Source organism: Trichosurus vulpecula, chromosome 2 (assembly GCF_011100635.1).
Source record: "Trichosurus vulpecula isolate mTriVul1 chromosome 2, mTriVul1.pri, whole genome shotgun sequence".
Taxonomy (NCBI): Eukaryota; Metazoa; Chordata; class Mammalia; order Diprotodontia; family Phalangeridae; genus Trichosurus; species Trichosurus vulpecula.
Window position 1 is genome coordinate 379,739,840 of NC_050574.1, and position 26,052 is coordinate 379,765,891.

At 37.8% G+C, this 26,052-nt stretch overlaps 1 protein-coding gene across 1 annotated transcript; it reads left to right on the forward strand.

The window, feature by feature from the left end:
* The first annotated feature begins 266 nt into the window (after positions 1-266).
* On the forward strand, positions 267-25,392 carry GET1 (guided entry of tail-anchored proteins factor 1). The gene is made up of 5 exons (XM_036743466.1): positions 267-548; positions 14,781-14,946; positions 15,672-15,739; positions 21,256-21,370; positions 24,575-25,392. Exons 1-5 carry the CDS (start codon positions 447-449, stop codon positions 24,646-24,648), a joined length of 525 nt encoding a protein of 174 aa, XP_036599361.1. The 5' UTR covers positions 267-446; the 3' UTR covers positions 24,649-25,392.
* Positions 25,393-26,052: the final 660 nt, after the last annotated feature.

Consider the following 26,052-nt stretch of genomic DNA (forward strand, 5'->3'; position numbering starts at 1 on the left):
CCTGTGCGCCGACTCGTTTTACGTAATTTTCCCGCCGGCCAGGTCCTGGTGCCAGACAGAAAGCTTAAGTTTTTACTGTTTCTTTTCCCCAGGGATGACGAGGCTTGAACGCTTCTTGCTATTTGATCTTGTTCTAGAAGGGGCGGGGGAAGGCAAATTAAAGAACAGATGAGTGTTTGCTTTTCACCTTTACCCTACCTTCCCCCAAGATGGGAAAAGAACGTCTGACAGCTTAGCTCCCCAGCAGCACTGGTCTACGCTGCGTACTCAGGGCCACGGAAGGAGGCGCCATACTCAGTCAGAAGCCGGGGAAGTGGGGGGCGGGGGTAAAGTGGGAATTCTCCAGCGCCGGACTCGCCGGACCATGGAGCACGATTGCGCAGGCGCCTCTCGGCGCGGGGGATCCTGGGCAGATTTCCCTGCCGGACCCCAGGAGTCTTGAGAAGATGACTTTAGAGGAGAGAGAAGGATGCGTTTGGCTCCTTGTGCTTAGCTCTGTGTTTGTGTGTAATCTCCTTAAGCTTCTCCTCCCCTCCTTCTCTTCTGTCGTAAGTAGCTGCCCCTACCGGAGCCACGATTCCCAGGCTTCCCGGAGCCGCGGTGGGGACCCGGGATCCTGAAGCTCCTCCCCCTTCACCCTCTTCCCCCCTTCCCCCCCCCCCCCACGTTAGGCCGGAATCACCTGGAGATCGCAGTTAATCCGGCATCGGTGATCTGCTGGACCGGCCTAGCGCCCCTCCCCCTCCAGGTCTCCTTAGGGACTCGAGGCCCAAGGAAGACCGGTTTTCATTCAGATTGAGGGAGCGTTTATTAAATATTTATCATGCGCAAAAAATGCCAAAACAAAACCACCCAAGGTGCTTACTTGAAGACGCGTCTTACGTAAATTAAATGTTGGAGACAGTAACTGCCTTCTGGGAAAGTTTGACCGAGGAAGGAGGTGGCACCTTGGTGAACTTTTAATGGAGGGAATTGGGCTGTAGGGGTGAGGCAGGAGGTAAGGGGAAGGGAAATGGAATGCCGGGTGCTGGGAGCATCAAATTGGCCAGCTTCCCTGGAAATGAGACAGCGTGAATCCAAGTGACTTGGAGAAGGAAGGGAAGGAAACAAATATTTACCAAGCTCCTCTTATGTGCCAGGCACTGCGATAACTGCTTTACAGTTATCTCATTTGATCCTCACAGCAACCCTGGGAGGCAGGTACTGTTATTATCCTCATTTTACAGAGGTGGAAACTGAGGCTGTAGCGTGCCAGGAATCGCACAACTAGTAAGTGTCTGAGGCCACATTTGAACTCAGGTCCTGACTCCAGGCTCAGAACTCTAGCCACTGTGCAGCCTAACTTCTTCACAAAACATTTTAAAAATATCATCTCCTTAAACAGGTTGATACCAAACTCTGGAGGACTTTTAATGCTAGAATAAGGAGTTTGTAATATATAAAAAGAGAGAGAGATACATACACACATACACGTATATATGTATGCATGTGTGTGTATATATATTGTATTCCTGTTGTTTTTAAGGTCAGTTATTTCTTTAGATCTGTTGCCTTGGGAACATTATTTTGGCAGTAGTGAAGGATGGATTGAAGATAGAGTGTCCGATTAAGGACCAGTTAGGAATGTATTGCCATAGATCATAAAAGAAGTTAAAAGGGTCTTAATAAGAGTGCTGGCTGTGTGAGTGGAGGACAGAAGGTAGATGTGAGAAATGTGGAGATAAATCAACAAGACTTGACAGCTAATTGGTATTTAGGGGAGAAGAGAGAATTGAGGACGACCCTGTTAGAATGGTTTGTGCTTAAAAACAGGAAAGTTTGAAGGAGGTACATTTAAAGGGGATGAGTTTCATTTTGAACATGTTGAGTTTGAGATGACTTCTGGGACATTTATATGGAAAGGTTAGCACCTAACTAGTCTACTTATTTTTCGGGGCTTCATATTTCTCATCAGTCACAAAATAAGCTCTTCTTGGGCAGGAATTGTTTTTTGTACTCCAGGCATCCAATTCAACACCTTCCACTTAGTAAATGCGTATTGAATTGAATCTGTGAAACAAGGTGGATTGTTAATTAAGTTTTACAAATGGGTTTTGTTTTTATCAGTTATATGCCCCACCCTCACCATTCCTTATGGCAAAGAAAACAGTTAAGTAAAAATAACTGGTCGCAGGGTCCTCTTGAAAACACGTACAACGTCTTGAACCAGTACTTTCCCACCTCTTTGATGGAAAGGAAGATTTTTTTTCCTTAACTTTTTCATGATCAAGATGAGTCATTGAAATTACCCAGTATTTGGTATCTTTTCAACTATATCATTATAGAAATGTTCCACTTCACTTTGCATCAATTCATACAAGTCTTATGTTTCTCTGAATTCCTCATATTTGTTGTTTCTTGCGGCATAATAATATTGCATGATATTCATGGATCACAGTTTGTATACGTGTCCCCTTGTTTAAAGTTTTTTGCTTCCACAAAAAGAGCTGCCACGAATATTTTAGTATTATATAGTATTTTTTTGGACCTCTTTTGGATTTATGCTCAGTAGTGGGAACTCAGGATCAAAGGATATGAGCAGTTGACTGATTTATAATTGCTAATTCTTTTATAGAATGACTGGACCAATTCATAGCTCCACCAGCAGTGTATTAGTATGCCTTTCCACCTCTCTAGCATTGACAATTTCCATCTTTTGTGATTCTTGCAAATTTGCTGGGCATCTGAATTATTTTAATTTGCATTTTTCTTAGTAGTATTTTGAATAATCTTTCATCTGCAGTCACTCCTCAGCTTTCATGGGTGTAACATTTCTACAAAACAGCACAAAAATAAAAAATACAAATGTTGATACATTAAACCTATGGGAATTCAGGGGTTAGGTTCCTGTGACCACCAAAAACTGTAATCTTTCACTAGAAATTGCTGAAAATATACTTTTTTTTTGCATGCAGTTCTTTATAATAAGCATTCTGATAACATGTGCTTTTCCTAACATAGTAAGCACGAAATAACCCATAAAATGCAGTACACAAAACTGTTAACATGTAAAACATTTTTCTTGCTGGTAATGCCTTATAATTCTGTGACCTTTTGTGCTAATATCTCAATTGAACAAAAACCAAAAAAAAGCATTGATTTCAGATGATACTCACTTTTCATAACACATGAAATCTATACCACCAAAAATACAGCAAAGGAAATTCTTAAAACTTAAACTTTTTTTAACCTGATTCTTACCTTCCACAGTGTCAGATGGCAGTGTGAGGTCATGGTACTGTGTACTATACTTTTCTCCTTTACGTGATTACAAGAAATCACCAAAACTCAGCCCACAATAGGTGAAGACGTTGTGGCATCTTTATTTTCTCACTAAGTTGCATCACTGTATCACTGACTTTGCATGCTTGGGCTTAGAGCCCAAAGGACTTGCACTATCTTTGGGAGTATAATTTTGACACAAAACTTGAGGCAAACAATGAAAATATGCAGTGAATGCACAAGGTACTCTTTATAACAGGAAGGTGAACAGGACCAATGAAGTGCCTAGTAGGATACTAGCTGCTTCACAAACTTGTACATTTCATGCCTCACAATTTTTTCTCTACTGTGCCTAACCCAAATGTGCACAGTGAGGTTACTAATAAAATCGCAAGAATGCTGAAGTCTCTTAAGTTAAACAAAGGAATGTAGAGGACTAACTGTAGTTGTTGATAGTGATTCTTCCTTTGAAAATTTTGTTCCTATCCTCAGCCCAGGCCATGATCTTCCTGCTGTTTGCTACCCTTGGAATGTACTTAACTGATTTTTGCCTGTTAGGTTCCTTTGCTTCTTTCAGAGCTTACTTGACATGCCATCCTCTGTATATGTATATATTATTTCCCCCCAGTGCTCGCCCACTCCCCCCTCCCCCGCCCCGACCCCCGGCATATAAGCTCACTGAAAGTTGAAAATGTTTTGTTTTGGTCTTTTTATACTGGCATAGGGTAGAATGTGATAGATGATTAATAAATGCATGTTGAATGTATTACCAAAGAGGGAGCTAAAGTAGATATTGTTAAGGCCCATAAGGATAAACTAGGACATAAGCAAATGTCAAACAGAATCTACCTAAGCATAGGGAAAAGATTGTTTTTTTGATTTTTCAGATTTAGAAACTTTTAGATTGAAACAAATTTCAATTTTAAAATTTAATAGCTTTAATTTACACTTTCTTATAACATGCTAGAAAACTGCCCCCTTTTTCCCCCTGAACCGTGTTTACTGTATTTGATTGTGGAGGTAGTCAAGTCCACAAGTATTTATTGAGTGCTTACTATATGCTAGGCACTGTGCTAAGTTCTGGGGATATTTGTATCCCCAGTTATTTATACATAGGGATATTTGCCCAGAAAGGTAAAACGAAAAGAACAAAACAGAGCAAAATATTCCCTGTTCTCAAGGAGCTCATAAACTGAGAGAGACAACATGCAAACAGCTACGTACAAACGAGATAGATGTATATATAAATTGGACATAAACACAGAGAGAAGGCTCTACCATTATGGGGTATCAGGAAGGCGTCTTGTAGAAGGTGGGATTTTAGCTGAGACTTGACTGAAGCCAGGAGGCAGGGGTGAGGTTGAAAAGAATTATAGGCTTGGTGGAAAACAACAGTTGAGGAATAGCAAGGAGACCAGTGTCACAGAGTATGTGGAGGAGAGTGAGGAATAAGACTAAGAAGGAGCCAGATTATGAAGAGTTTTTAAAAGCCAGGATTTCATGTTTTATTCTGGAGGTAATAAGAAGCCACTGGAGTTCAGGCTTGAAGTAATAAGGGCCTGCACCATAGGCTGGTGGCAGTGTCAGAAGAGAAGGTAGAAATAACAGGAATTGGCAACAACTTGGGGAGTGAGAAAGTGAAGAGTTAAGTGTGACACCGTAGGTCTCTGCCGGTTCTTCACCTACCGGATTGCTATCTTCAACCAGTTCATACTCACTAACTGGTCATATCTATTAACTGGCCTTCTCTCTCCATACAGTTTCTCTTGGTGATCTCATCAGCTCCTCTGGATTCAACTATTATTTCCATGATGACGATTCTTAGATTTATTTATCCAATCCTAACCTCACTGCTTACCTCCAAACTCACATCTCCCATAACTCACAACTGCCTATTCACCACCTAAAACTGGATGCCGTGTAGACATCTTTACAACATGTTCAAAATTAAACTTTTTATCTCTCCCCCACCCCCTTCCAGACTTCCCTGTCCCTCCCAGCCACTCATACTCACAACTGTATCCAGTGCAGGGATGATGGTCTGGGAAGGAAGTGAGGGGTGGAGGGACTGGAGGTCGTGGCAACAAGGCAGTGGGAAAGATAGATTGATGATAGATTGTGATCAGATAAAGGAATTTCAGTGTAGAGTGGGAATGCTTGTGAGCGATAAGTCAGGGGATAAGGCCAACTCTGGTGTGTAGCTGCAGTGGGGTGGAAGAGTAGGTCATGGGAAATTCAGAAATTGAGCCGCTAGGAAATTAAAAGTGATTGAAGCAACATCACTTTGTGTGTTGAAGTGATGTAGTATATGAGGGCAAAGAGTTGAGGAGGAGAGAAAGACCGTGAGCCAGGCATTGAATTCATTGAGTAAAGGATAATATGCTGGAGATTGATAAATAAACAGCTACCAGAATCTTGATTGGATAATCAATATAGATTGAATGAACATCAGAGGAGAAGAGGTTACTGAGTGATGGTGAGAGAGGGAGAGACTGAAAGTTGGGGAACAAGCTACAGTGCAACTCTTGCAACTCCCCCACAACCGGTAATTTGGGGAAGAAGGGGAGAGGGGTGAGTGAAAGTGCAGTCAGTGCTGGAAAAGGTGGCCAGGGAACCTGTTGTCAGTAAAGAACCGGGTCTCAGTGAGTGCAAGAAGATGAAGTACTACGAAAGAAAAAGGTTTAAGGTGACAGCCAGCACATCAGTTATTGAAGAGGATTCCATAGAGCACATAGGAAAGGGTGGGCTGCTTTAGAGATGTCAGGGAGGATGTGGATTGAGGTAGATGGGGGATGTTTCAAATGACATCCATGTGTTGGTGGAACAATGAATTGCTGGGAAACACTGTCATTTTTCTTTTTTCTTTAATATTTTATATTTCCCCCCTCCCCAATCACATTTAAAAACAAAAGAAGTACAAGAGAGTTTTTTAAAAAAAAAATAAGCTTTGATCTGGATTCAGATTCCAGTAGTTCTTTATGTGGAGATGGATAGCATTTTTCATTATAAGTCCTTCAGAATTATCTTGGATCATTGTATTACTGAGAATAGCTAAGTCATTCACAGTGGATCATTGTACAGTATTGCTGTTACTATGCACAGTGTTTTCCTAGTTCTGCTCATTTCACTTTGTATCAGTTCATGTAAGTATTTCCAGGTTTTTCTGAAAGCACCTTGTCTGTCATCTCCTATAGAACCATAATATTCCCTCACAATCATGTACTACAGCTTGTTCAGCCATCCCTCAATTGATGAGCATCCCCTCAGTTTCCAATTCTTTGACATCACTAAAACAGCTGCTATAAATATGTTTGGACATATAGGTCCTTTTCCTTTTCCTTTTTTAAAATCTCTTTGGGATACAGGCCTAGTAAGGGTTATTCCTGGGTCAAGAGGCATGCATGGTTTTATAGTCGCCTGCGAACAATTCCAAATTTCCCTCCAGAAGGGTTGAAGCAGTTCACAGCTCTACGAACAATGCATTAGTGTCTCAGTTTTCACTCTGTCCTCCAACATTTGTCATTTTCCTTTGCTGTCACGTTAACCACTCTGATGGGTGTAGGGTGGTACCTGAGTTATTTTAATTTGCATATCTCTGATCAATAGTAATTTAGACCATTTTTTTCATGTAACTATAGACAGCTTTGATTTCTTTGTCTGAAAACTGCCTGTTCATACCCTTTGACCATTTATCAATTGGGGAATGCATTGCGTTTTTGCAAATTTGACTCAGTTCTCTATATATTTGAGAAATGAGGCCTTTATCAGAGAAACTTGCTGTAAAAATTTTTGTCACAGTTACAATTACTAACTGTAATTTACCTCCATTCTGTTTTCCCCTGTTTATTCTACTCTCTCTTTTCTTTCACCCTGTCCATCTTCAAAAGTGTTTTGTTTCTGACTACTGCCTTCCCCAATCTTCCCTCCCTTCTATCAGCACCCCCTCCCCCTTGGTTCCTTCCCCTCCTACTTTGCTGTAGGGTGAGATAGACTTCTGTACCCAACTGAGCATGTATGTCATTCCTTCTTTGAGCCATTTCTAATAAGAGTTAGGTTCAGGTACTCCCCCTGCCTCCCACCTCTCCCATCTTCACCTCCACTGTAAAAGCTCTTTGGTACCTCTTTGATGTGAAATAATTTACCCCACTCTATTTCTCCCTTTTCTTCTTCTCCCAGTGTATTTCTCTTTCTCACCCCTTTATTTTTTTAGATAGCATCCTATTACATTCAAGTCAGACCTTGCCCTCTGTAATGTATACTTGTTTTACCTCTCCTAATAATGACAACTATCATATTCTCATGTAGGAATGTAAACGGCCAAACCTTATTGAATCTCTTGATTTCTCTTTCCTGTTTATCTTTTTATTCTTCACTTGATTCTTATATATAAAAGTCAGATTTTCTATTCAACTCTAGTCTTTTCATCAGGAATGCTTGAAAGTCCTTCATTTCATTGAATGTCAGGATTTTCCCCTGAAAGATTATACTCACTTTTTTGCTTGGTTGTAATCCAAGCTCTCTTATCCTTTAATGTAGAAGCTGCTAAATCTTGTGTTAATCTGACTGTGGCTTCACGATATTTGAATTGTTTATTTCTGGCTGCTTGCAGTATTTTCTCTATGACCTGGGAGCTTTGGAATTTGGCTGTAATATTCCTGGGAGTTTTCATTTTGGGATCTCTTTCAAAGGTGATCAGTGGATTTTTTCAATTTCTATTTTACCCTCTGGTTCTAGAATACCAGGGCAGCTTTCCTTGATAATTTCTTGAAAGATGATATCCAGGCTCTTTTTTTTGATTACGGCTTTCTGGTATTCCAATAATTCTTAAATTATCTCTCTTAGATCTATTTTCTAGGTCATTTGTTTTTCCAGTGAAATATTTACATTTTCTTCTATTTTTTCATCCTTTTGACTTTGTTTTATTGTTTCTTGAAGTCTCATGGAGTCATTAGCTTCAATTTGCCCAATTCCAATTTTTGTGGAATTATTTTCTTCAGTGAGCTTTTGTGTCTCCTTTTCCATTTGACCAATTCTACTTTTGAGGAATTATTCTTTTCATGGGATTTTTGCGCATCTTTTACCATTTAGCCCATTCTGTTTTTTTTAGGGATTATTTTCTTCAATATTATCTTGTGCTTCCTTTACCAAGTTGTTGAACTGTTTTTCATGATTTTCTTGCGTCACTGTCTTGTCTTTTCCAGATTTTTCCTCCACCTTTCTTACTTGATTTTTAAACTGTTTTAGCTTTTTTTAGCTCTTCCAAGAATTCTTTTTTGGGTCTGAGACCAATTCACATTTTTCTTTGAGGCTTTGGCTATAGCAATTTTGCCTTTGTTGACTTCTTCTGAATTTGATCTTCGCTGTCACCGTAGTAATTTTCTGTGATCGGGTTCTTTTTGTTGTTGTTTGCTCATTTTTCAGCCCCTTTCTTGACTTTCAACTTCATGTTAAAGTTTGGCTCTGCCCCTGGAGTAGAGGAGGAACTGTTCCAAGCTTTCTTGCTGCTGCTATCAGAGGTATTTCTGAGGATCTGTAAGTTTTCAGTTCTTCCAAGGTGGTATGATCTAAGGAGAGGTCACTGCTCTCCTGGCCTGTGCTTTGGTTGGTGAGCAACCGCAGTTCCACCATGGAACTGTGACCAGGGTCCACATTCCCCAGCAGCCACAAGCTCTGGTATGCTCCTCTTCACCTTGACACTGCGATCCAGGACTTTGACCCAGATCCATGTATGGGCAATGCAGCATAGTCCTGTGCCAGCAAAGGCACCCCTATAATCCTCTTCTGACCAGTTGTTTGACCCCCCTTTCCGTCTGTGGGCCAAAAGTTCTGTAATCCTCCACAGCCTTTGATGATGCAGTTGCCCCCAAGGTCTTCTGATGTTTTGCTAGGGGTTCGGCCTGTGCTGAACTGTGCTTCACTGTGCTCCACTTTCACCTGGGTGCTATAAACCTACTGACCTTCTAAGTGGGTAGAATATTGTTTCACCCCATCCTTTTGTGGCTTCTGCCGCTCCAGAATTTGTTGTGGGGTGTTATTTATAGTTGTTTGAAGAGGAATTTGGGAGAACTCGGGTGATTTCCTGCCTTTTCTCCATCATTTTTGCTGTAATTTTGTTGCTAATTTTTGAGAATTTTTCAAGAAAAATCCCTCAACTTTGATCCACCGCTGGATACAAACCTTGAGAAGTTCGAAGATAGGAAGACGCTATATATACCAAAATTTTCGTGGCACTACTTTTTGTGATAGTAAAAAACTAGAAATAAAGTGGATGCCCATCAACTGGGGAGTGGCTGAGCAAATTGTGATACATATGTAATGTAATATTATTGTATTATAAGAAATGACAAATATGAGGAATTAAAAAAAACATGGAAATACTTGTTTGAGCCTTTGTAGGTCCATTACCAACCTTTGTGGAAAATAGAACTTGTGGAACAACATACTCACCGACTATAATAATGTAAATGAAAATGCTGAAAAACAAGTTAACTCCTGATTAACTATAATGACCAAACTAGAAAACAAATAATGAAACAAATGCCTCTCATCTTTGTGATGAGTTGTATGGATAAGGGAAGAACAACTGGTTACAAAGCATAGCATATGCTCTGTAGTTGTTAGATGCAGTTAATATATAGGTTTTGGTCAATTTGTTTTTTGTTTTTGTTAAAAGGGAAGGTTCAGGAGTGGGGGGCAGCAATTCTTATTTTTAAAAAGACCCTGGGGAAAAGATTTCACTAATTTCTATTCTTTATAGCTGCCAATAACAGTTCTTTATTTTTCTTCAGAGGGGCAGCTAGGTGGCTCAGTGGATAGAACATTAGGCTTAGAGTCAGGAAGACTCATCTTCCTGAGTTCAAATCTAGCATCAGACACTTGCCAGCCATGTGACCTTGGGCGAGTCAGTTTCCTCATCTGTAAAATGAGCTGGAGAAGGAAATGGCAAATCACTCCAATGTATTTGCCAAGAAAACCCCAAATGGGATAATGAAGAGTTGGATATTACTGAAAAATGACTGAACAACAACATGATTTTTCTTCAGTTTGGTTGCCTTGCACAGGCTGTCTTATTTGGATTTTGAGTATATTTATGTTTTCAAAATCAAAATGTAAAAAAAAAGTTGCTTCTATTTCTTATCTGATAATCATGATATGTACTATATAAAAAAGTGCTTAAGAAGAAGATGCTAGTAATGATTCTTGATTGAATGTTGTACCAGAAGCAAGCAAGACACACCACAGAGTATAAGTTTTAAGTGGAGAATTTATTAGCCGGCGGCCATTGGGGTACGGTACCACAAAGCAATGGCAAATGTGTTGGGGTGATGGCTTGGCTTATATAGGATATGGGGGTACAGAGTGGGGGGGGGGAGACAGGAACAAAGGTCCTGGCTGATCAAAAGATTCAGTCAGGTTATCGTACTAGTGGGATAATCTCATTTACATTCCTTGGTGGAGTCACGGAGCCCCAGGGATATCTGCTAGACAGGGTCTGCCAGGTTATCCTTCAGTGGGATGGTCCTATCTATTGAGATTCCTTGGTGGAGTCATGGAGTCCCAGGGGGTTTGCTAAATGCCAAAGATATCTGAGTCCATTCTTTCTGGGGGTGCTTGTCAGTAGCTAGGGGTTACTCAGGGGTTCCTAATTTTCCTTGTATTACATTCCCCACTTTTTTTCATGGGGGGTTTCAAATCCTTGAAAAAGGAACGACCTGATGGGGCATAGCAATAAAAATTAGGAGGCCAACCAAAACGCTAAGCAGGGGTGACAATAAATGGAACGCTAGGTCGTTGGCCCCAGGGGAAGGCCAGACCTAGTTGGAAGACTCAAGGAGAGTCCAAGGAGCCTCCCCGGGTACTGCACTCCAGAAATTTAAAAAAAAATGGTATAAAACATCCCACATTTCCCCCTTTTTGGTCAAAGGCAAACTGAAAGTTTCGCCTAAAGACCAATTAAAGGTATGGAAAAAACTCTATTTTCCACAGGGTGAAGTTTTAAAATCCCTGTCTAGGTGGAGTCAGGTTTTCCCTTTTCTGTATTTGGACATCCCCAGGGATGGGAAGAAATTGTAAACTAATTGTAAGTAAGCAGAGGGAACATAATAAAAATTCAGGAAAAACAGTCTTGGGAACACAAGGACGCAGAAGGGAAAAAAGCAGGTCTTTGCTCAGGTTCTGGTTCCGGATCCTGCAAGAAAGCCATCCGCGTCCGGTGCTGTCCCTCTCAGGCTCTTGGAACCGCAGGGCGAGGCTCCTGTAGGCCCAGATGTCCACTCCTCACACGGGGTTCCCAGAACACATGTAATTTGATGATTAAGAAAGAAACACAGCATAGTTCCCAGCCACGCAGGGCTAAGTTCTGCCTCTCTGGTTCAGATCTAGAAATTCTCAATTTTAACTTACTATAACTTACAGATACTTTACAAAGGGGATATATTTTCACTTGTACCATTATCTTATACAATTTTCTTGTATTAGCATCCAAATTTAAGATCTTATTAGCAAAACACACTTATCAGCTCGAATTTCCAGAACTGATAAATTTTTAGAGCCAATCATACACATCTGATCCTATTGCCTTTTTCAAAATTTGCTATCCCTTCCTTTTATTAGACATTGATCACATTACATCTTGGCCTTATTTGCTTTGCCTAATCATTTTCCCCTTTTTGGAGGATGTTATCCCTATATTATTTCAATGTTTTATTTGGTTTATTTGTAAGCTATTCATACCTATATCCTATTATAATAACTCAGAGATATTTCAATATTCATCTATCTATTACCTAACAGATTTAGCATAGTGCTTACAAAACTTCTTGATAATTTAAATTTGCTATGAAAGAAACGAGGCACTATGTCATATATCTTAACAGAAGGAAAGAACTTCCTTAGCTCTGTTTGATTCCAGGCACGAGTCATATCTGATAGCCAATCTTATAGTCACCAGGTGCTGAAAGCAGGACTTAGGTGTAACCAGGTGGGGACTTTCCTTTTCAGAAAGGAAATAGCAGAGTTGGGAAATAAAGTCAGGAAGATCCTACCTAGGTTGTGACCAAGGCTGTCTTCACGACTGCTCCCAGGCAGATCTACCTTAAATTCTCAGCTTGCAATGCCTGCCATGCCATTACCGGCTTCATGTGACCTAGTCCTGTAATCAGAGCTTAAGACAATATTAAATTGTAGTCCCATAAAATCTTAAATAGTAAATAAATATCCTTCAGATAAGACTGCCCAAATTTTATTGAGCTAATAATTATCAAATCAAGCTACATAACTTTTCCATCTTCTAAATACTTCCTCACACTCATCTCCAACTTACTTTGACCTTCTGAAACTATCATTCTCGGGACAGGAGAGGCTTAGCTAACTCCCATTTGTCCCCAAACTTTCTTATCTGCCTTTCCTATTGTCCCTCAACCTTAATTTACCTTTCCAAATCTTTCAAACCTAGTACTCAGTCTTCCTTTACATTTCAACCATAAGACAAAACAATTCATAAGTTAGTACTTTCATTGTCATAACTGTGTATACTGGAATCCCATTCCAGCTTCTTAAACACACAAAGACACAAAAAGGGGATTTGTTTTTCGTGATAACTCATTCTAAAAAGGGAACACTTATTAAAAAGATCTGCCATCTCATCTGCCCCTGAGGGTAGGTTCTTCTCCATCAGATGGCAGGCTTCACTAATTAAACTACCAGGCCAAACCCATCTGAAGTCTTAGTCTATTCTTATCAGTTTTTTTTAAGAAGCCAGGTTGGAGGCTTCTTGGCCCCTATTGTCCTCTTATTGCTGCCCCTCCCCTTTCCTTCCCTTCTAACAGGTGGGCTAAGGTGAAATTCTTTTCTTCTTATCTAAACTAAGGGCAGGGAGGAGTAAGGAATTTAGACTGTCATTTGAACCTCCTTACTCAAAAAAAACTTGAATAAGACATTGAATGTGTGCTTCTATAGATAAGCATTAATTCTAATAATTCTAATAAGGTTCTCACCCAGAAACTCCGAGAACTCACAATAGGTTTGAACTGCAACCAATTGGCTTACAGGTGGAAATTCAGCAGGCCTTCTAAAATTATACAAAAAGATTTTCCAAAAGTATTTTCCCTTCTTAAAGCAAAATAACCTTTAAACATTTGGATTCAGTCACAAATTAGTCCATAAACCTCCAGATTAACATACGTAAATACATCTTTAGATGATACAGGCTTGAAAATCATACCCCTATATTTTTCAAGGTATTATAGCAACTCAATTCTTTGTTATTACAGAATTTCTAGATATCACAAAATCCTTTAGTCAAAAAAGATTTTGTCATGGACCCAATTAAATTAGCTTTTATTACAATGACAAAATTTACCAGGACTTTTTAAGAGCTTTGTCTATAGGAATCCCTCTACCCTGAAAACTTTCACAAGATTGATAAGAATTCATGACTAGATGGTTTCAAAAGTTCTTGTTTCAGTTAATAACCTCTATTTCTTAACTACGATTCTTAATCTAACAACATCCAGATTATAAGAGAAATTATTCTCTAACAGCACAGGTAATGCGATGTTAACCAATTTGTATATAATAACAAACTTAGAAATAAGTACACCACAAGCACTTATCATGTACTTAAAACTTGAAACAGATTCCAATTAATTACCAGTCTAGTGATCATAACTGAGTTGGATAAGCAAATCAAATCTGATTCCTAACTACTAGTGGTAACATTTTAATTTCTGAGGCCCAATACTCTCTGCATTGTAAAAGATTACCACATTTTTCAATATTGCTGATACATCTGTTTGTCAAATTACACAATTTAGAAATGTACCAGTGCCCTAAACATAATTATGCATTTTAAAACTTGAAACAACCCTTTTGTCAATTTAGGTGAACACATTTCTAAATCTCCTTGCACAGAGAATCTTTCATATCATTATTTGAAACTATAACTTTAAATCACCAGATATATTCTCATAATACATGTATCACATATACTAATACATTAACATCCCAAATACACTTTATTTAGCTGTATATTCTTCAGCACCACTACCTCTGGCCCAGGTATAGTATAAGTTTTAAGTGGAGAATTTGTTAGCCGGCGGCCATTGGTGTACGGCACCACAAATCAATGGCAAATATGTTGGGGTGATGCCTTGGCTTATATAGGATATGGGGGTACAGAGTGGGGGGGGGGAGACAGGAACAAAGGTCCTGGCTGATCAAAAGATTCAGTCAGGTTATTGTACTAGTGGGATAATCTCATTTACATTCCTTGGTGGAGTCATGGAGCCCCAGGGATATCTGCTAGACAGGGTCTGCCAGGTTATCCTTCAGTGGGATGGTCCTATCTATTGAGATTCCTTGGTGGAGTCATGGAGTCCCAGGGGGTTTGCTAAATGCCAAAGATATCTGAGTCCATTCTTTCTGGGGGTGCTTGTCAGTAGCTAGGGGTTACTCAGGGGTTCCTAATTTTCCTTGTATTACAGAATGGCACTTTAAATATTTGCTTTTTTTTTGGTCAGATATCCAAGCTGCTACAAAAGGATGTAGACCAAGAGTCCCAGATGAGAGCAGAAATACAAACCATGAAACAAGACCTCTCCGCTATTAGCATGATGGATGAATTTGCCAGATACGCCAGACTAGAACGAAAGATTAATAAAATGACTGATAAGCTTAAAACTCATGGTATGATATCTTGTATTTGCAACATGCTTGCAGATAATTTAGATTGATACGCTTTGTGCAAGTTTTCCATTTAATGTACAGTTCATGTGAAAATTTCTAGAATGATTATGAATATTTTTTCCTGGGTGGTCTTTTTTTAGTACTAGTAGAAATTTTAAAAAGGAAGATAATTCAACTGGAAACAGTATTTATGATTCTAATGCACTCCTACTTGCCAAGCACTAAGAGGAATTTTTCCAAAGCTTAGCTGGCTTTTTACTCCAGCATAGAATCAGTCTGCATAAAATGACTTCATCCAGACAGAAAGTCTCATGATAGATTATTAGGGATCTTTGTTATACCTCCAGGAAGATGCTGAGGGTGAATTTTTACCACCAAAATTGAGACAACGAGGTATTATGACAACTCTGTCCTTAAGAACATTTTCTGCTGTGAGCTTATAACAAATTGCCTTTCTACCTATCAGTGGGAAAGTTGGTCGGAAGAGCAAATAAAATTTGAAAAATGCCTTCATATATGAAGTGAATCTCATTTAGAGCCTGTAGATTAAAGGAAATTTTATAAAGTCACATTTGGTGGAAATGGACCAGATTTATTGTTAAGGAGGGAAGGGTGAGAGTAACAATTCAGACTTTTAAAATCCTTAAATATTAAATCTTTTTTAAAAAGAAAACTAATTTCCATCTACGTAAATTGTCGTTCACATTTCACTTTTTTCCTTCCAGTGAAGGCACGAACAGCTCAGTTAGCCAAAATTAAATGGGTCATAAACATTGTTTTCTACATATTGCAGGTAAGCATTGTTTGGTATTAATTATTTTGTAATATTTGGAAACTGTAAAATATATGCTATTATTAAATGTGTATGTGTTATTAAATCTATGTACCTATATATTCATATATGTGTGTCTGTATAACATTTCATATACAAGCTATCCCCCATGATGGAAGGGCAAAGTGTATTACATTATGTGAAATAGGGTTGGGGAATACCTCACAGTTATGTATGTCATTTGCATCTTTCTTTGCTACCATGCTGAGGATTCTTCTGGCTTATTGCTCTGAAATCTATATATAGGATGAACTACCATGTTAGTGGAAAGAGACTTGGATCTGGAGTCTTCTGTAGGTTTGAGTCCTGGCTTTGTCATTTACTAGCTCTGTGCTTTAGGCAAGTTACTTCACATCTCAGGGCCTTCATCATTTATTGGGCTAGGATTTGTCAGTTCACTTAGATGGCAGAAATGAAAACATGGTACAGTGGAGCTCCGTCTAGACTCAGGACCTGAGTTCAGATTCCAGATCTGCTACTTACTACTTTTATAAGTCACTTAACCTCTCTTGGCTTTAGGCTTCTCATCTTGTAAAATTAAGGGATTAAATTAGATGACCTCTAGGGTCTTCTCTAGCACAAAATTTTTGATCCTGTCAAATAAGATAGCATCTTAGAAACCGCTGACTTTGAAGCAGAGATAGTCTGCTTGGCTTCAGGAAAGGTGATGTTTGTGTTTAAAGCTGCCTTGTCACCAGTGAAATGAGGATCAGATGCTACTGTAACAGCTGAGGCTCAGAGGCAGAGTTTTACAGAAATGCTTTAATGACTAGCCAGAATGAATTTCAGATAGTATGTTAGCTAGCATGTGGTGCTTTAAGGTTTGCAAAGCATTTTATATATGTTACCCCATTTGATCTTCATCATAACCCCATGAGGTAGATGCTAGTATTATCATCCTAATTTTACGGATGAGAAAACTGAGGTACAGACAGGTTAAGTGACTTGCCCAGGGACACACATCTAGTAAGTGTCTGAGGCAGAATTTAAACTCAGATCTTCCTTAACTACAGTTCATGCCCTCTATCCTTTGCTCCATCTAGCTGCTCAAAAGGACATATAGAAATAGATGAGAGTAGAAATTCCACAAATCCAAATCTATAGAGAACTCCAGAAGACAAGTGAATCAGGTTTGTGCCAGGAACTGTGTTGCTGGTTGCCAGGGACACAAGTACAAAAAATGAAATAATCCCTTCTGGCAACCTCAGTTTCAATGCAAGATGACCCGAATATCAGAAGAATCTTTGTGGTACACATGGAGAAGTACCTTCCTCATTCAAGAGGGCTAGTGGCCACATCAGAACTACCAGAGGCCGAGGAAATTGTTCAGTAGAAGTACAACTTGCTCTGCACATAGCTTCATAACCTGTGATGAGTCTGTGCAGGAGGTTTTGGTGGAATGAAAGTTTGCTCTGCTTGGCAAATGTCAAGGCCAGTGTATTTTCTCTCTTTGGCTAAAAGTCTTTGGAACTTCATCTGGCACTGTCATAGATAGAAATGTGGTAAAGGGTGGAAATGGGCTATATGCCCTATAAACTATCCTAGTTATACCAGTCTGTGACTAGACAAATGAAAAGTCTACTGCCATTCAACTGAAACTGCTCTCTTCAAGAATACTGATGATTTCTTAATTGCAGAATCCAATGTTCTTTTCTCAGTCTTCATCCTTGACTTTTCTGCAGCTTTTGATATAACTGTCTACTTTTTCCTGGATTGTCTCCCCTCCCTTGGATTTTGTGACACATCTTCCCTGGTTCCCCTTCTTGTCTGACCATTCCTTTGCTGTACCATCATCCATATTCTACCCATTTTATTTCCAGGGCTTTGTCCTAGGTCCGCTTCTTTCTTCACACATACTCTCCAGGCAATTTCATTAGCTCCCACAGGTTCGATTAGTTATATGCAGGTAACTCCCAAGTCTTTATAAACATAGCCCTAATCTCTCTTCTATATTCTAGTCCCATATTACCACCCACTCACTAGACATATCCAAGGCCGTATGCTACCTTTTCTTCTCAGTACCTCCAGTCCCCCTTCCACCAAAAAACCAACAACTCATCCCTCCTTTGAAACAATTCTTTTATGCAGTATGTCCCAAAAGTCTTTGGGTAATTTAAACTTTAGTAGCTTAAAATACCTTTGGGACACCCTATATTGAGGGTACCGCTAACCTTCAAGTCACTTAGGTTCACAACCTCAGCATCATCCTTGACAATTCTTCCTCATCCTTTATATCCATTCATTTGCTATTCCTGTAGATTCTCCTTCCATGGTGCATCTTGTTTTCATCACCTGTCATCTGGACTAGCTTCCTAATTGATGTCCCTGCTTCCAGTTTTTCCCATCAATTCTAGCCTCCATTCAGTTGCTAACAAATCTTTCTAAATCATAGTTCTATTTTCACTCCTCAAGAAATCTTCAATGGCTTGCTGTTATTTCTAAAAATATAATGTAAACCATAATGAACTCATCATTCTTCATTTAAAACTTTTCACACTCTGGTTTCAGTCTACCTTTCCAGAATTATTTCACATTTCTTCCATTTATACATTGTACATTCCAGCTACACCAGCCTGTTCATTCCCTAAACATGGCACTCTGTCTTTGTGCTTTTGTGCAAGCATGTTCCCCCATAGATAGGAACTTAGACTATATTCTTTCCTCACCTTGCCTTTTAAAAGCCTTAGTTTCCTTTGAGGCTAGTTAGCAGGTGTCACTTCTTACTCAAAATCTCAACTGACAGTCTTCTGGGGGTAGAGCCAAGATGGCAGAGTAGTAGAAAATGCTCAGCTGAGTTTTCCAGACACTGTAAAATAATGCCTCAAGTCATATTCTCGAATGGCAGAGCCAACAAAAGGTCAGAGTGGGACATTCTTTCAGCACAAGAAAACTTGGGAGTTACAAAAGAGGTCTATGGCACAGGGGTGGAGGATGGCCTAGAGTCCACTTGGATGAAACACTGATGGTAGGATTAAGTGGTGGTGACAGAAGGAGCAGCAGCTTTGGGAGCTCCAAAGCCAGAGAAGGGGACCTGGCAACGGATAAGAAAGAGACTGTTAGCGCTGGCTATAGGACCCATCACTGTTTCGCAACTCCATTGCCTATACGTCCTTTGCTTAATTGCCTACTTTTGGATCAAAGTTCAAGGGCGGAGAGGAGCACTTTCAGTCAAGAGAGAATGGAAGCTCAGAAGGGTAACTGTTTGGCAACTTGATTTTCCATACCTGCTTCTGGGTCATAATTCAAGGGCAAGAAGCTCTTTCGGTCAAAGAAGCCATTAGGGGCAATATCACTTCTGGTCCCAAGGGATCAAAGTTTCCCAGTGGGAAATGTAAGATATTTGATCTTGGCAGTTTACCACATTTTATGAAATCAAATTAGGCTCTTGAGCATTACTCTTAGGAGATAATTATGTGAGGAGAGTTTGGGGGAGAGCTTTGGATTTTGTTTCCAAAACCAAATCAAAGCGAATGTATTGTAAATTTGAGAGAAAAAAATGATGTGGTTTATCTGTTAAGTAAAAAAAAGAGATGAAACACAAAAAGATAACAAGAGGCATTAACTATTTTGACTCCACATCAGTTATAGGCAGTAATCCCCGCAGAGGAAAGTTTCATAGAAGGCCATGTGACAGTAACAGCAGCATTGTGCGACCATCTATGATAGATTTAGCTCTTCTCAGCAATACAGTGATCCAAGACAGTTCCAAAAGATTCCTGATAGAAAATGTTATCCACGTCCAGAGAAAAAAACTATGGAGTCTGAATGCAGATTGAAGCATACTATTTTCACTTTTTTTTTCCTTTCTCATAGTTTTTCCCTTTTGTTCTGATTCTTCTTTTAAAACATGACTAAATGTGAAAATATGTTTAACATGATTGCACATGCATAACTTGTATTAGATTGCTTGCTGTCTTGGGGAATGGAGAGGTTAAGGAGGGAGGGAGAAAAATTTGGAACTCAAAATCTTATATTAAAAAAAAGAATGTTGAAAACTATTGTTACATGTAATTGGAAAAAATAAAATACTAGAAAAAGAAAAAAAAAGAGGCTGTATGGACTTTATGTGCAGTTGGCTTATCTGTCTTTTTATAATCACATTAGTAAGCTTATATTAATAAAACCTGTTCATAAATCTTTAAAAAATTTTTTTCATTCATTTTGAACTCAAATACAAAAAGACTAAAAGAGGACATTTTCATGTACACAGCACAACATAAAAAGAGGATTCAATATATAAAACCATAAGTTTCCATTTCAAACTAGTTTAAAAACAAAACTGTAGTAAATACTACATGTTTTCAAAACTGTTCTGCTTTTCTGTGCTTCCTTCTAAGTTTTCTTTTGTTCTCTCCAGTGCACATTTTATTTTTTTCTCCCTTCCCACCCTGCCCTAGAGAAGGCTACTGTTAGACACAAATATGTGTGTATGTATATGTTTATGTATGTGTGTATAAAAATGTGTTTGTAAAACCATACTATGCATATTTCTATGTACCATTTGTTTCTCTGGAAGTAGACAGCATTTTCCTTCCTAGGTCCTTAGTAGTTGATTTGAGTATTATGACTTAGTCATTCAAAGTCATTCTTTCAACAATTACTGTTACTGTGTACAGCATTCTTTTGGTTCTGCTCACTTCACGCAAGTCCTTCCATGTTTTTCTAAAATCAACCAGCTCATCATTTCTTATAGCACGGTAGTATTCTGTCACAATCGTATACCATAACTTGTTTAGCCATTCCCCAATTGATGGGCATCCCTCTAATTTCCTGTACTTTGCCACCACAAAGAGAACTGCTATAAATATTTTAGAGCATATAGGTTCTTTTCCTTTTTCCTTGATCACCTTGGGAAATACATTTAATAGTGGTATTGTAGCATCAAAGGGTATACACAGTTTTATAAATCTTTGGGCATAATTCCAGATTGCTCTCCAAAATGGTTGGATCAGTTCAGAGTTCCACCAGCAGTGAATTGGTGTCCTAGTTTTTCCATGTCCCTTCCAACATTTGTTGGACATATAATTGGACAAAATAATTCCTTAAAATTGTTTTGATTTCATCTTCATTAGTAGTATAGTCACTCACCTTTTTCATTTTTAATAATGATTTTGTTTTTTTCTCTCTTCTTAAAAATCATTAATCAGTGGTTTGTCTTAGGGTTTTTTTTTTCATAAAACCAACTCCTAATTATATTTATTAATTTATTGGTTTTCTTACTCAATTTTCTTACTCTCATCTTTAGTTTTAAGATTTCCAGTTTGGTGTTTAATTGGGGATTTTTAATTTGTTCTTTTTCTAGTTCTTTAAAAATTGCATACCTAGTTTATTGGTCTGTTCTTTCTCTATTTTATTGTATGTAAATTTTTCCTCTGATTGCTGCTTTTGCTGCATTCCATGGGTTTTCATATGTTGTCTCATTATTATTCCATAAATCTTAATGATGTATTTCACTTATCAGAATTTTTTTTTCCTAGGCTTTATTGATGATCTCACTTATTTGGAAGTATTATTCTGATCCTGTGACTGTGCTACCAAGTAAATGGATAGCTCCATTAGAACGTTTAGTGGCATTTCCTACTGGAGTAGCAGGTAAGACCCTTAGGTAAACAGTCTGATCATGGATAAGGAATAGAATCATTGATCAGTGAAATAGATTAGATACACAGTATACAGAAATAAATGACTACAATAATCTAGTGTTTGATAAATCACAAAATCCAAGTTACTAGGGCAAGAACTCACTGTTCAACAAAAACTAGTAGGAAAGCTAGAGGGCAAACTGGGAGAAACTAGGCATTGACCAATATCTCACATTGTATACCTAGAAAAGATCAAAATGGGTACATGGTTTTAACATACAGATGATGTAAGCAAATTAGGGGAGCATGGAAAAAATTGTCAGATGTTTTTATAAGGAAAGAATTGGTGACCAAAAAAGAGATAGAGGAACACAGGAGGTAAAATGGATAACTTCCATTACCTCAAGTTCAAGAGCTTTTGTACAATAACAGTGCAGACAAAATTAGAAGGAAAGCAGGAAGCTGGGAAGAAATTTTATGGCAATTTTCTCTGATAAAGGTGTCATTTCTCATATACATAGGTAATTAAACCAAATATATAAAAATAAGATCAGTTCCCCAGTTGATAAATGAACAGTGGTTATGAATAGGCAATTTTCAGATGACAAAATCAAAGCTATGATTATTTATATGAAAATCAATGATCTAGAGCACTAATGATTAGAAAAATGCAAATTGAAATAACTCTGAGAGGTACCACCTTACACCTATCAGATTGGCTAATATGCCATCAAGGAAAATGAAAAATGCTGGAGGGGATGTGGGGAAATACATTCACTAAAGTACTTTTGGTGGAGCTGTGAACTAGTCTGACCATTCTGGAAAGCAATTTGGAACTATGTCCAAAGGATATTAAACTTATGAATACTGTTTAACTCGGCAATACCACTACTAGGTCTGTACCCCAAAGGAAAAGGACCCATATATACAAAAATATTCATAGCAGCTGTGGTGACAAAAATTGGAAATTGAGGGAATACTTATCAATTGGTGAATGACTGAACAAGTTGCAATATATGAATGTGAATACTATTTTGCTGTTAGAAATGATGAAAAGGATAGTTTCAGAAAAACCTAGGAAGACTTGTATGAACTGATACAAAGTGAAGTAAGCAGAATCAGGGGAACATTCTACTGTGATAGCAATGTTGTAACAACAGTCAACTGTGAAAGATGTAGGTACTCCAATCAATACAATGAATGACCTCTGACAATCCCAAATAAACTCAGTGCAGATTGAAGCGTATTTTCTTTCACTTTGCTTATTTTTCTTGCTTTTTTCTCCCTTTCTCAACATGGCTAATGTGGAAATATGTTTTTCATGTATAATGAATATTGTATTTCTTGCCTTCTTAATGGGTACAGGAGGAAGAGAGAGAATTAGGAACAGAAAACAAAAAAACTTTAAAAAATAGATCCTTTGGTGAAAATTAATGTATATACACATTAGTGTGGGTAGTGTGAAAGTTAATATAGATGTGCATAAAAGAAGAGGAACTTGACTCAAATACTTTTATAGCTATAAACAAAAATTCCTGTTAAGGAAATAATAACTGAAGTCCAAGATATTTTTTTCTAGCTCAGCCCTCCTTATGAGGGTTCTGAGGGAGATACCTTGTAAATAATATATAGTGCATCGAATTTTCAAATAGCCATCTCTAAATATACACATCTCGTTTTGCACCTTGAGCCCATCGCCTCTCAGGAAGCATGTAGCATTCTTCATCTTTATTCTTCCAGAGTCACAGTTGGTCATTGCATTAATAGGAGTTCTTAAGTCTTTCCAAATTGATTATACAGTGTCATTTTTGTATAAACTGTCTTATGGGTTCTGCTCACTTCACTCTGCATCATTTCATAAATTCCTATATTTCTCCCAAATTTCCCTTTTCATAATTTCTCATGGCACAATAGTATTCCCTTACAGTCATGTGATAATTTGTGTAGTCATTCCCCAGTTGTTAGTATTTTGTTCTTTGCTACTACACAAAAGAGCCACTATAAATATTTTCTTGCATATGAGGCATTTTCCTCTTTTTTTGATCTCTTTGATCTAAAGATATTATTGGGTCAAAGGGTATGCACAGTTTAGTAACTTCGGAGGCATGGTTGCAAATTGCTTTCTAGAATGACTGCCCCGTTTTGTAGTTCCACCAACAATGCATTAATGTGCCATTTTTTCCCACAGCCTCTCCAGCATTTGTCATTTTCCATTTTTTGGTTAGTCTTGCCAAATCTGGTGGTTATGAAGTAGAACCTTAATTTAATTTGTAATTATTTAATTGTCATTGCTTTGGCACATTTTTTCTATGGTTGTGGGTAGCATGGTTTCTTCTTTTAAAAACTTCTTTTCATATCGTTTGACCCTTTAGTAGTTGGAGAATGGCTCCTATTAGACTTTTGAATCAATACTTCCTATGTATTAGAAATGAGACCTTTGTTAGAGAAACTTGATATAAAGATTTTTTTCCCCATTTAACTGTTTCCTTTCTGTTCTTAATGCATTGGTTTACATTTGGGCAAAACCAAGTTATTTTAATTGAAGCTTTTCCTGAACAGTCCAGAATAACTTAACACTTTTGGATGGTAATTGTATGTCAGAGATATGATACATAGCTACACATATACATATGCACATATATGTATATGTGTATGTATATATACATATATCGCCATCCTATACTCTAAATAAATGAATACACTCACACATATGGTCCAGGCCTATGTATTTTCTGGGGAAAGGAACTTTTCTATAAGGAAATTCCTTTTACAAATGAAGATTGCAAATAAATGTTCCGCAACCTATAGTTTTATACTTTTGCTTAGGGTACTGAGAAATTAAGTGGCTTGCCAAGAGCGTTGTGAAGATGTTATAGTATTGGCAGAGATAGGTCTTGGACCCAGTTATGCTGTGTCACTTATCCAGTATATTGTGTTGCTTTTTATTGTCGTTTTGGTCTCTCAAATGGTAATGCACAGAGGACTTCAACATGAAAAAAGTGCTGAAGCAAATTGTGAAGGATGTTTTTCACTATATTGATTTAGGAATATAGACCTTTGATAGTATAAAAACAAATGAGTTGAGAATACTAAAATGTAAATTTATTTTTTCCGTGAAAAATTTGGTTTATTCCAAGTTCGTTATAAATCCAGTAGTGATATGTCCAAAATTGTCAGCATATTATATGTAGTGTTTTTTTTAATAATTTTTCAGGTGGTGTTGGAATTACTTGTTGGCTTGTCGTCTGCAATAAAGTTGTGGCTATCATGCTTCACCCTTTTAGCTGAAAAGAAAAATGAATGAACGCCAGGATTTTAATTACTTTTCCACTGTAACAATTAAAAATCTGGTTTAAAGGTTTTTCTTTTAAAACATACCTTTTTCTGGAATGTAGGCATACCAAGGCTAAGAAAAAATTGTTTATAATTGTTATAGTTGAAGTAGAATAATTTTGTTCTGAATATATGTACACATCAGTAAGTCCAACACTAATTTATTTTCTTTAATAATGGTAGCATTTATGACACATTTAATAGAATTTAGAAGGGATTTTTTTTGTTACTACTGTTAGAAAATTAGGTGTTTTAGAATTGCCATAAAAGCACTATATTGTTTTAAATTCTAATTTGCTAAGGGAAATAACTCTTAATAACACCAGTACTAAAACATGACATTTATTTTTTTAGTCTGATCCTACAAAATATATTCAGCAATACTGAAAGCCTTCTTATTCTTGACAAAACTCCACTTTCTGTTGTGATAGTTGTTGGTGTTAAATATTTGCTTATCTGTCTTTTCTCTAAGGGGTAAACAGTGTAGATTAACTACAAGTCTAGCTTGTTGTTAAAAACGGTTAGAATTTCATTATTTTTATAAATGTTTGCTATATGTTGTTTTGTGCATGAACTGCTTTTGTATGTGAAACTTTAATGAAATTTATCTTAATATTTAGACTAAACTTAATATTTATGTTCATGAAATGGCCTTGTTCTATTAATAAAAAAAGTTAATAAAGAACTGATTAAATTATTAAATCAGATTCCTTTTGGACTTTGTCTATAAAATAACATTGTGATAAGCTTGTATTATTGGCTTATCAGTAACTAAAAAGTTTTTTTCAAAAGTTTGTAGTAGTTTTTACTTAATCAACATTTGTTCATTATGCTAAATCACTATGGTATTGCTCATCTTTATGTGAGGTTGTGTCATTCACAGAGTACTTTTATTACAACAGCCCTATGATATAAAAATATTAATTGTCTTCATTTTGCAGATGAGAAGAATAAGACTTAGCTTAATACTTGTAGAGAAATGTTGCGGTTGGGACTTGAACCCAGGCGATCTGAACATCAGTCTCTTTCTACAGTACTAGAGTGCTCTTAGTTTTAGATTGCTAGTTAACAAGTTTTTCTTAAGCGATTACCATGAGTCAGGAACTGTGTTAAATGCTCAGGATACAAAGGAAAACCTAAACAGCCCCTGCATTCAAGGATCTCCTATTCATGTGGAAGAGACTAGGTACATACAATATATACAGAGTAGATGGAAGGTGATTTGAGAGGGGAAGACACAGCTGAGGCAGCCAGAAAAGGTGTCCTGTAGGAGGTGAGATTTAAGCTGAGACTTGATAGAAACCAGGGAAGATAAGGGAAGGAGATGAGAGTACAGGGCATTCTAAGTATGAGGGACAG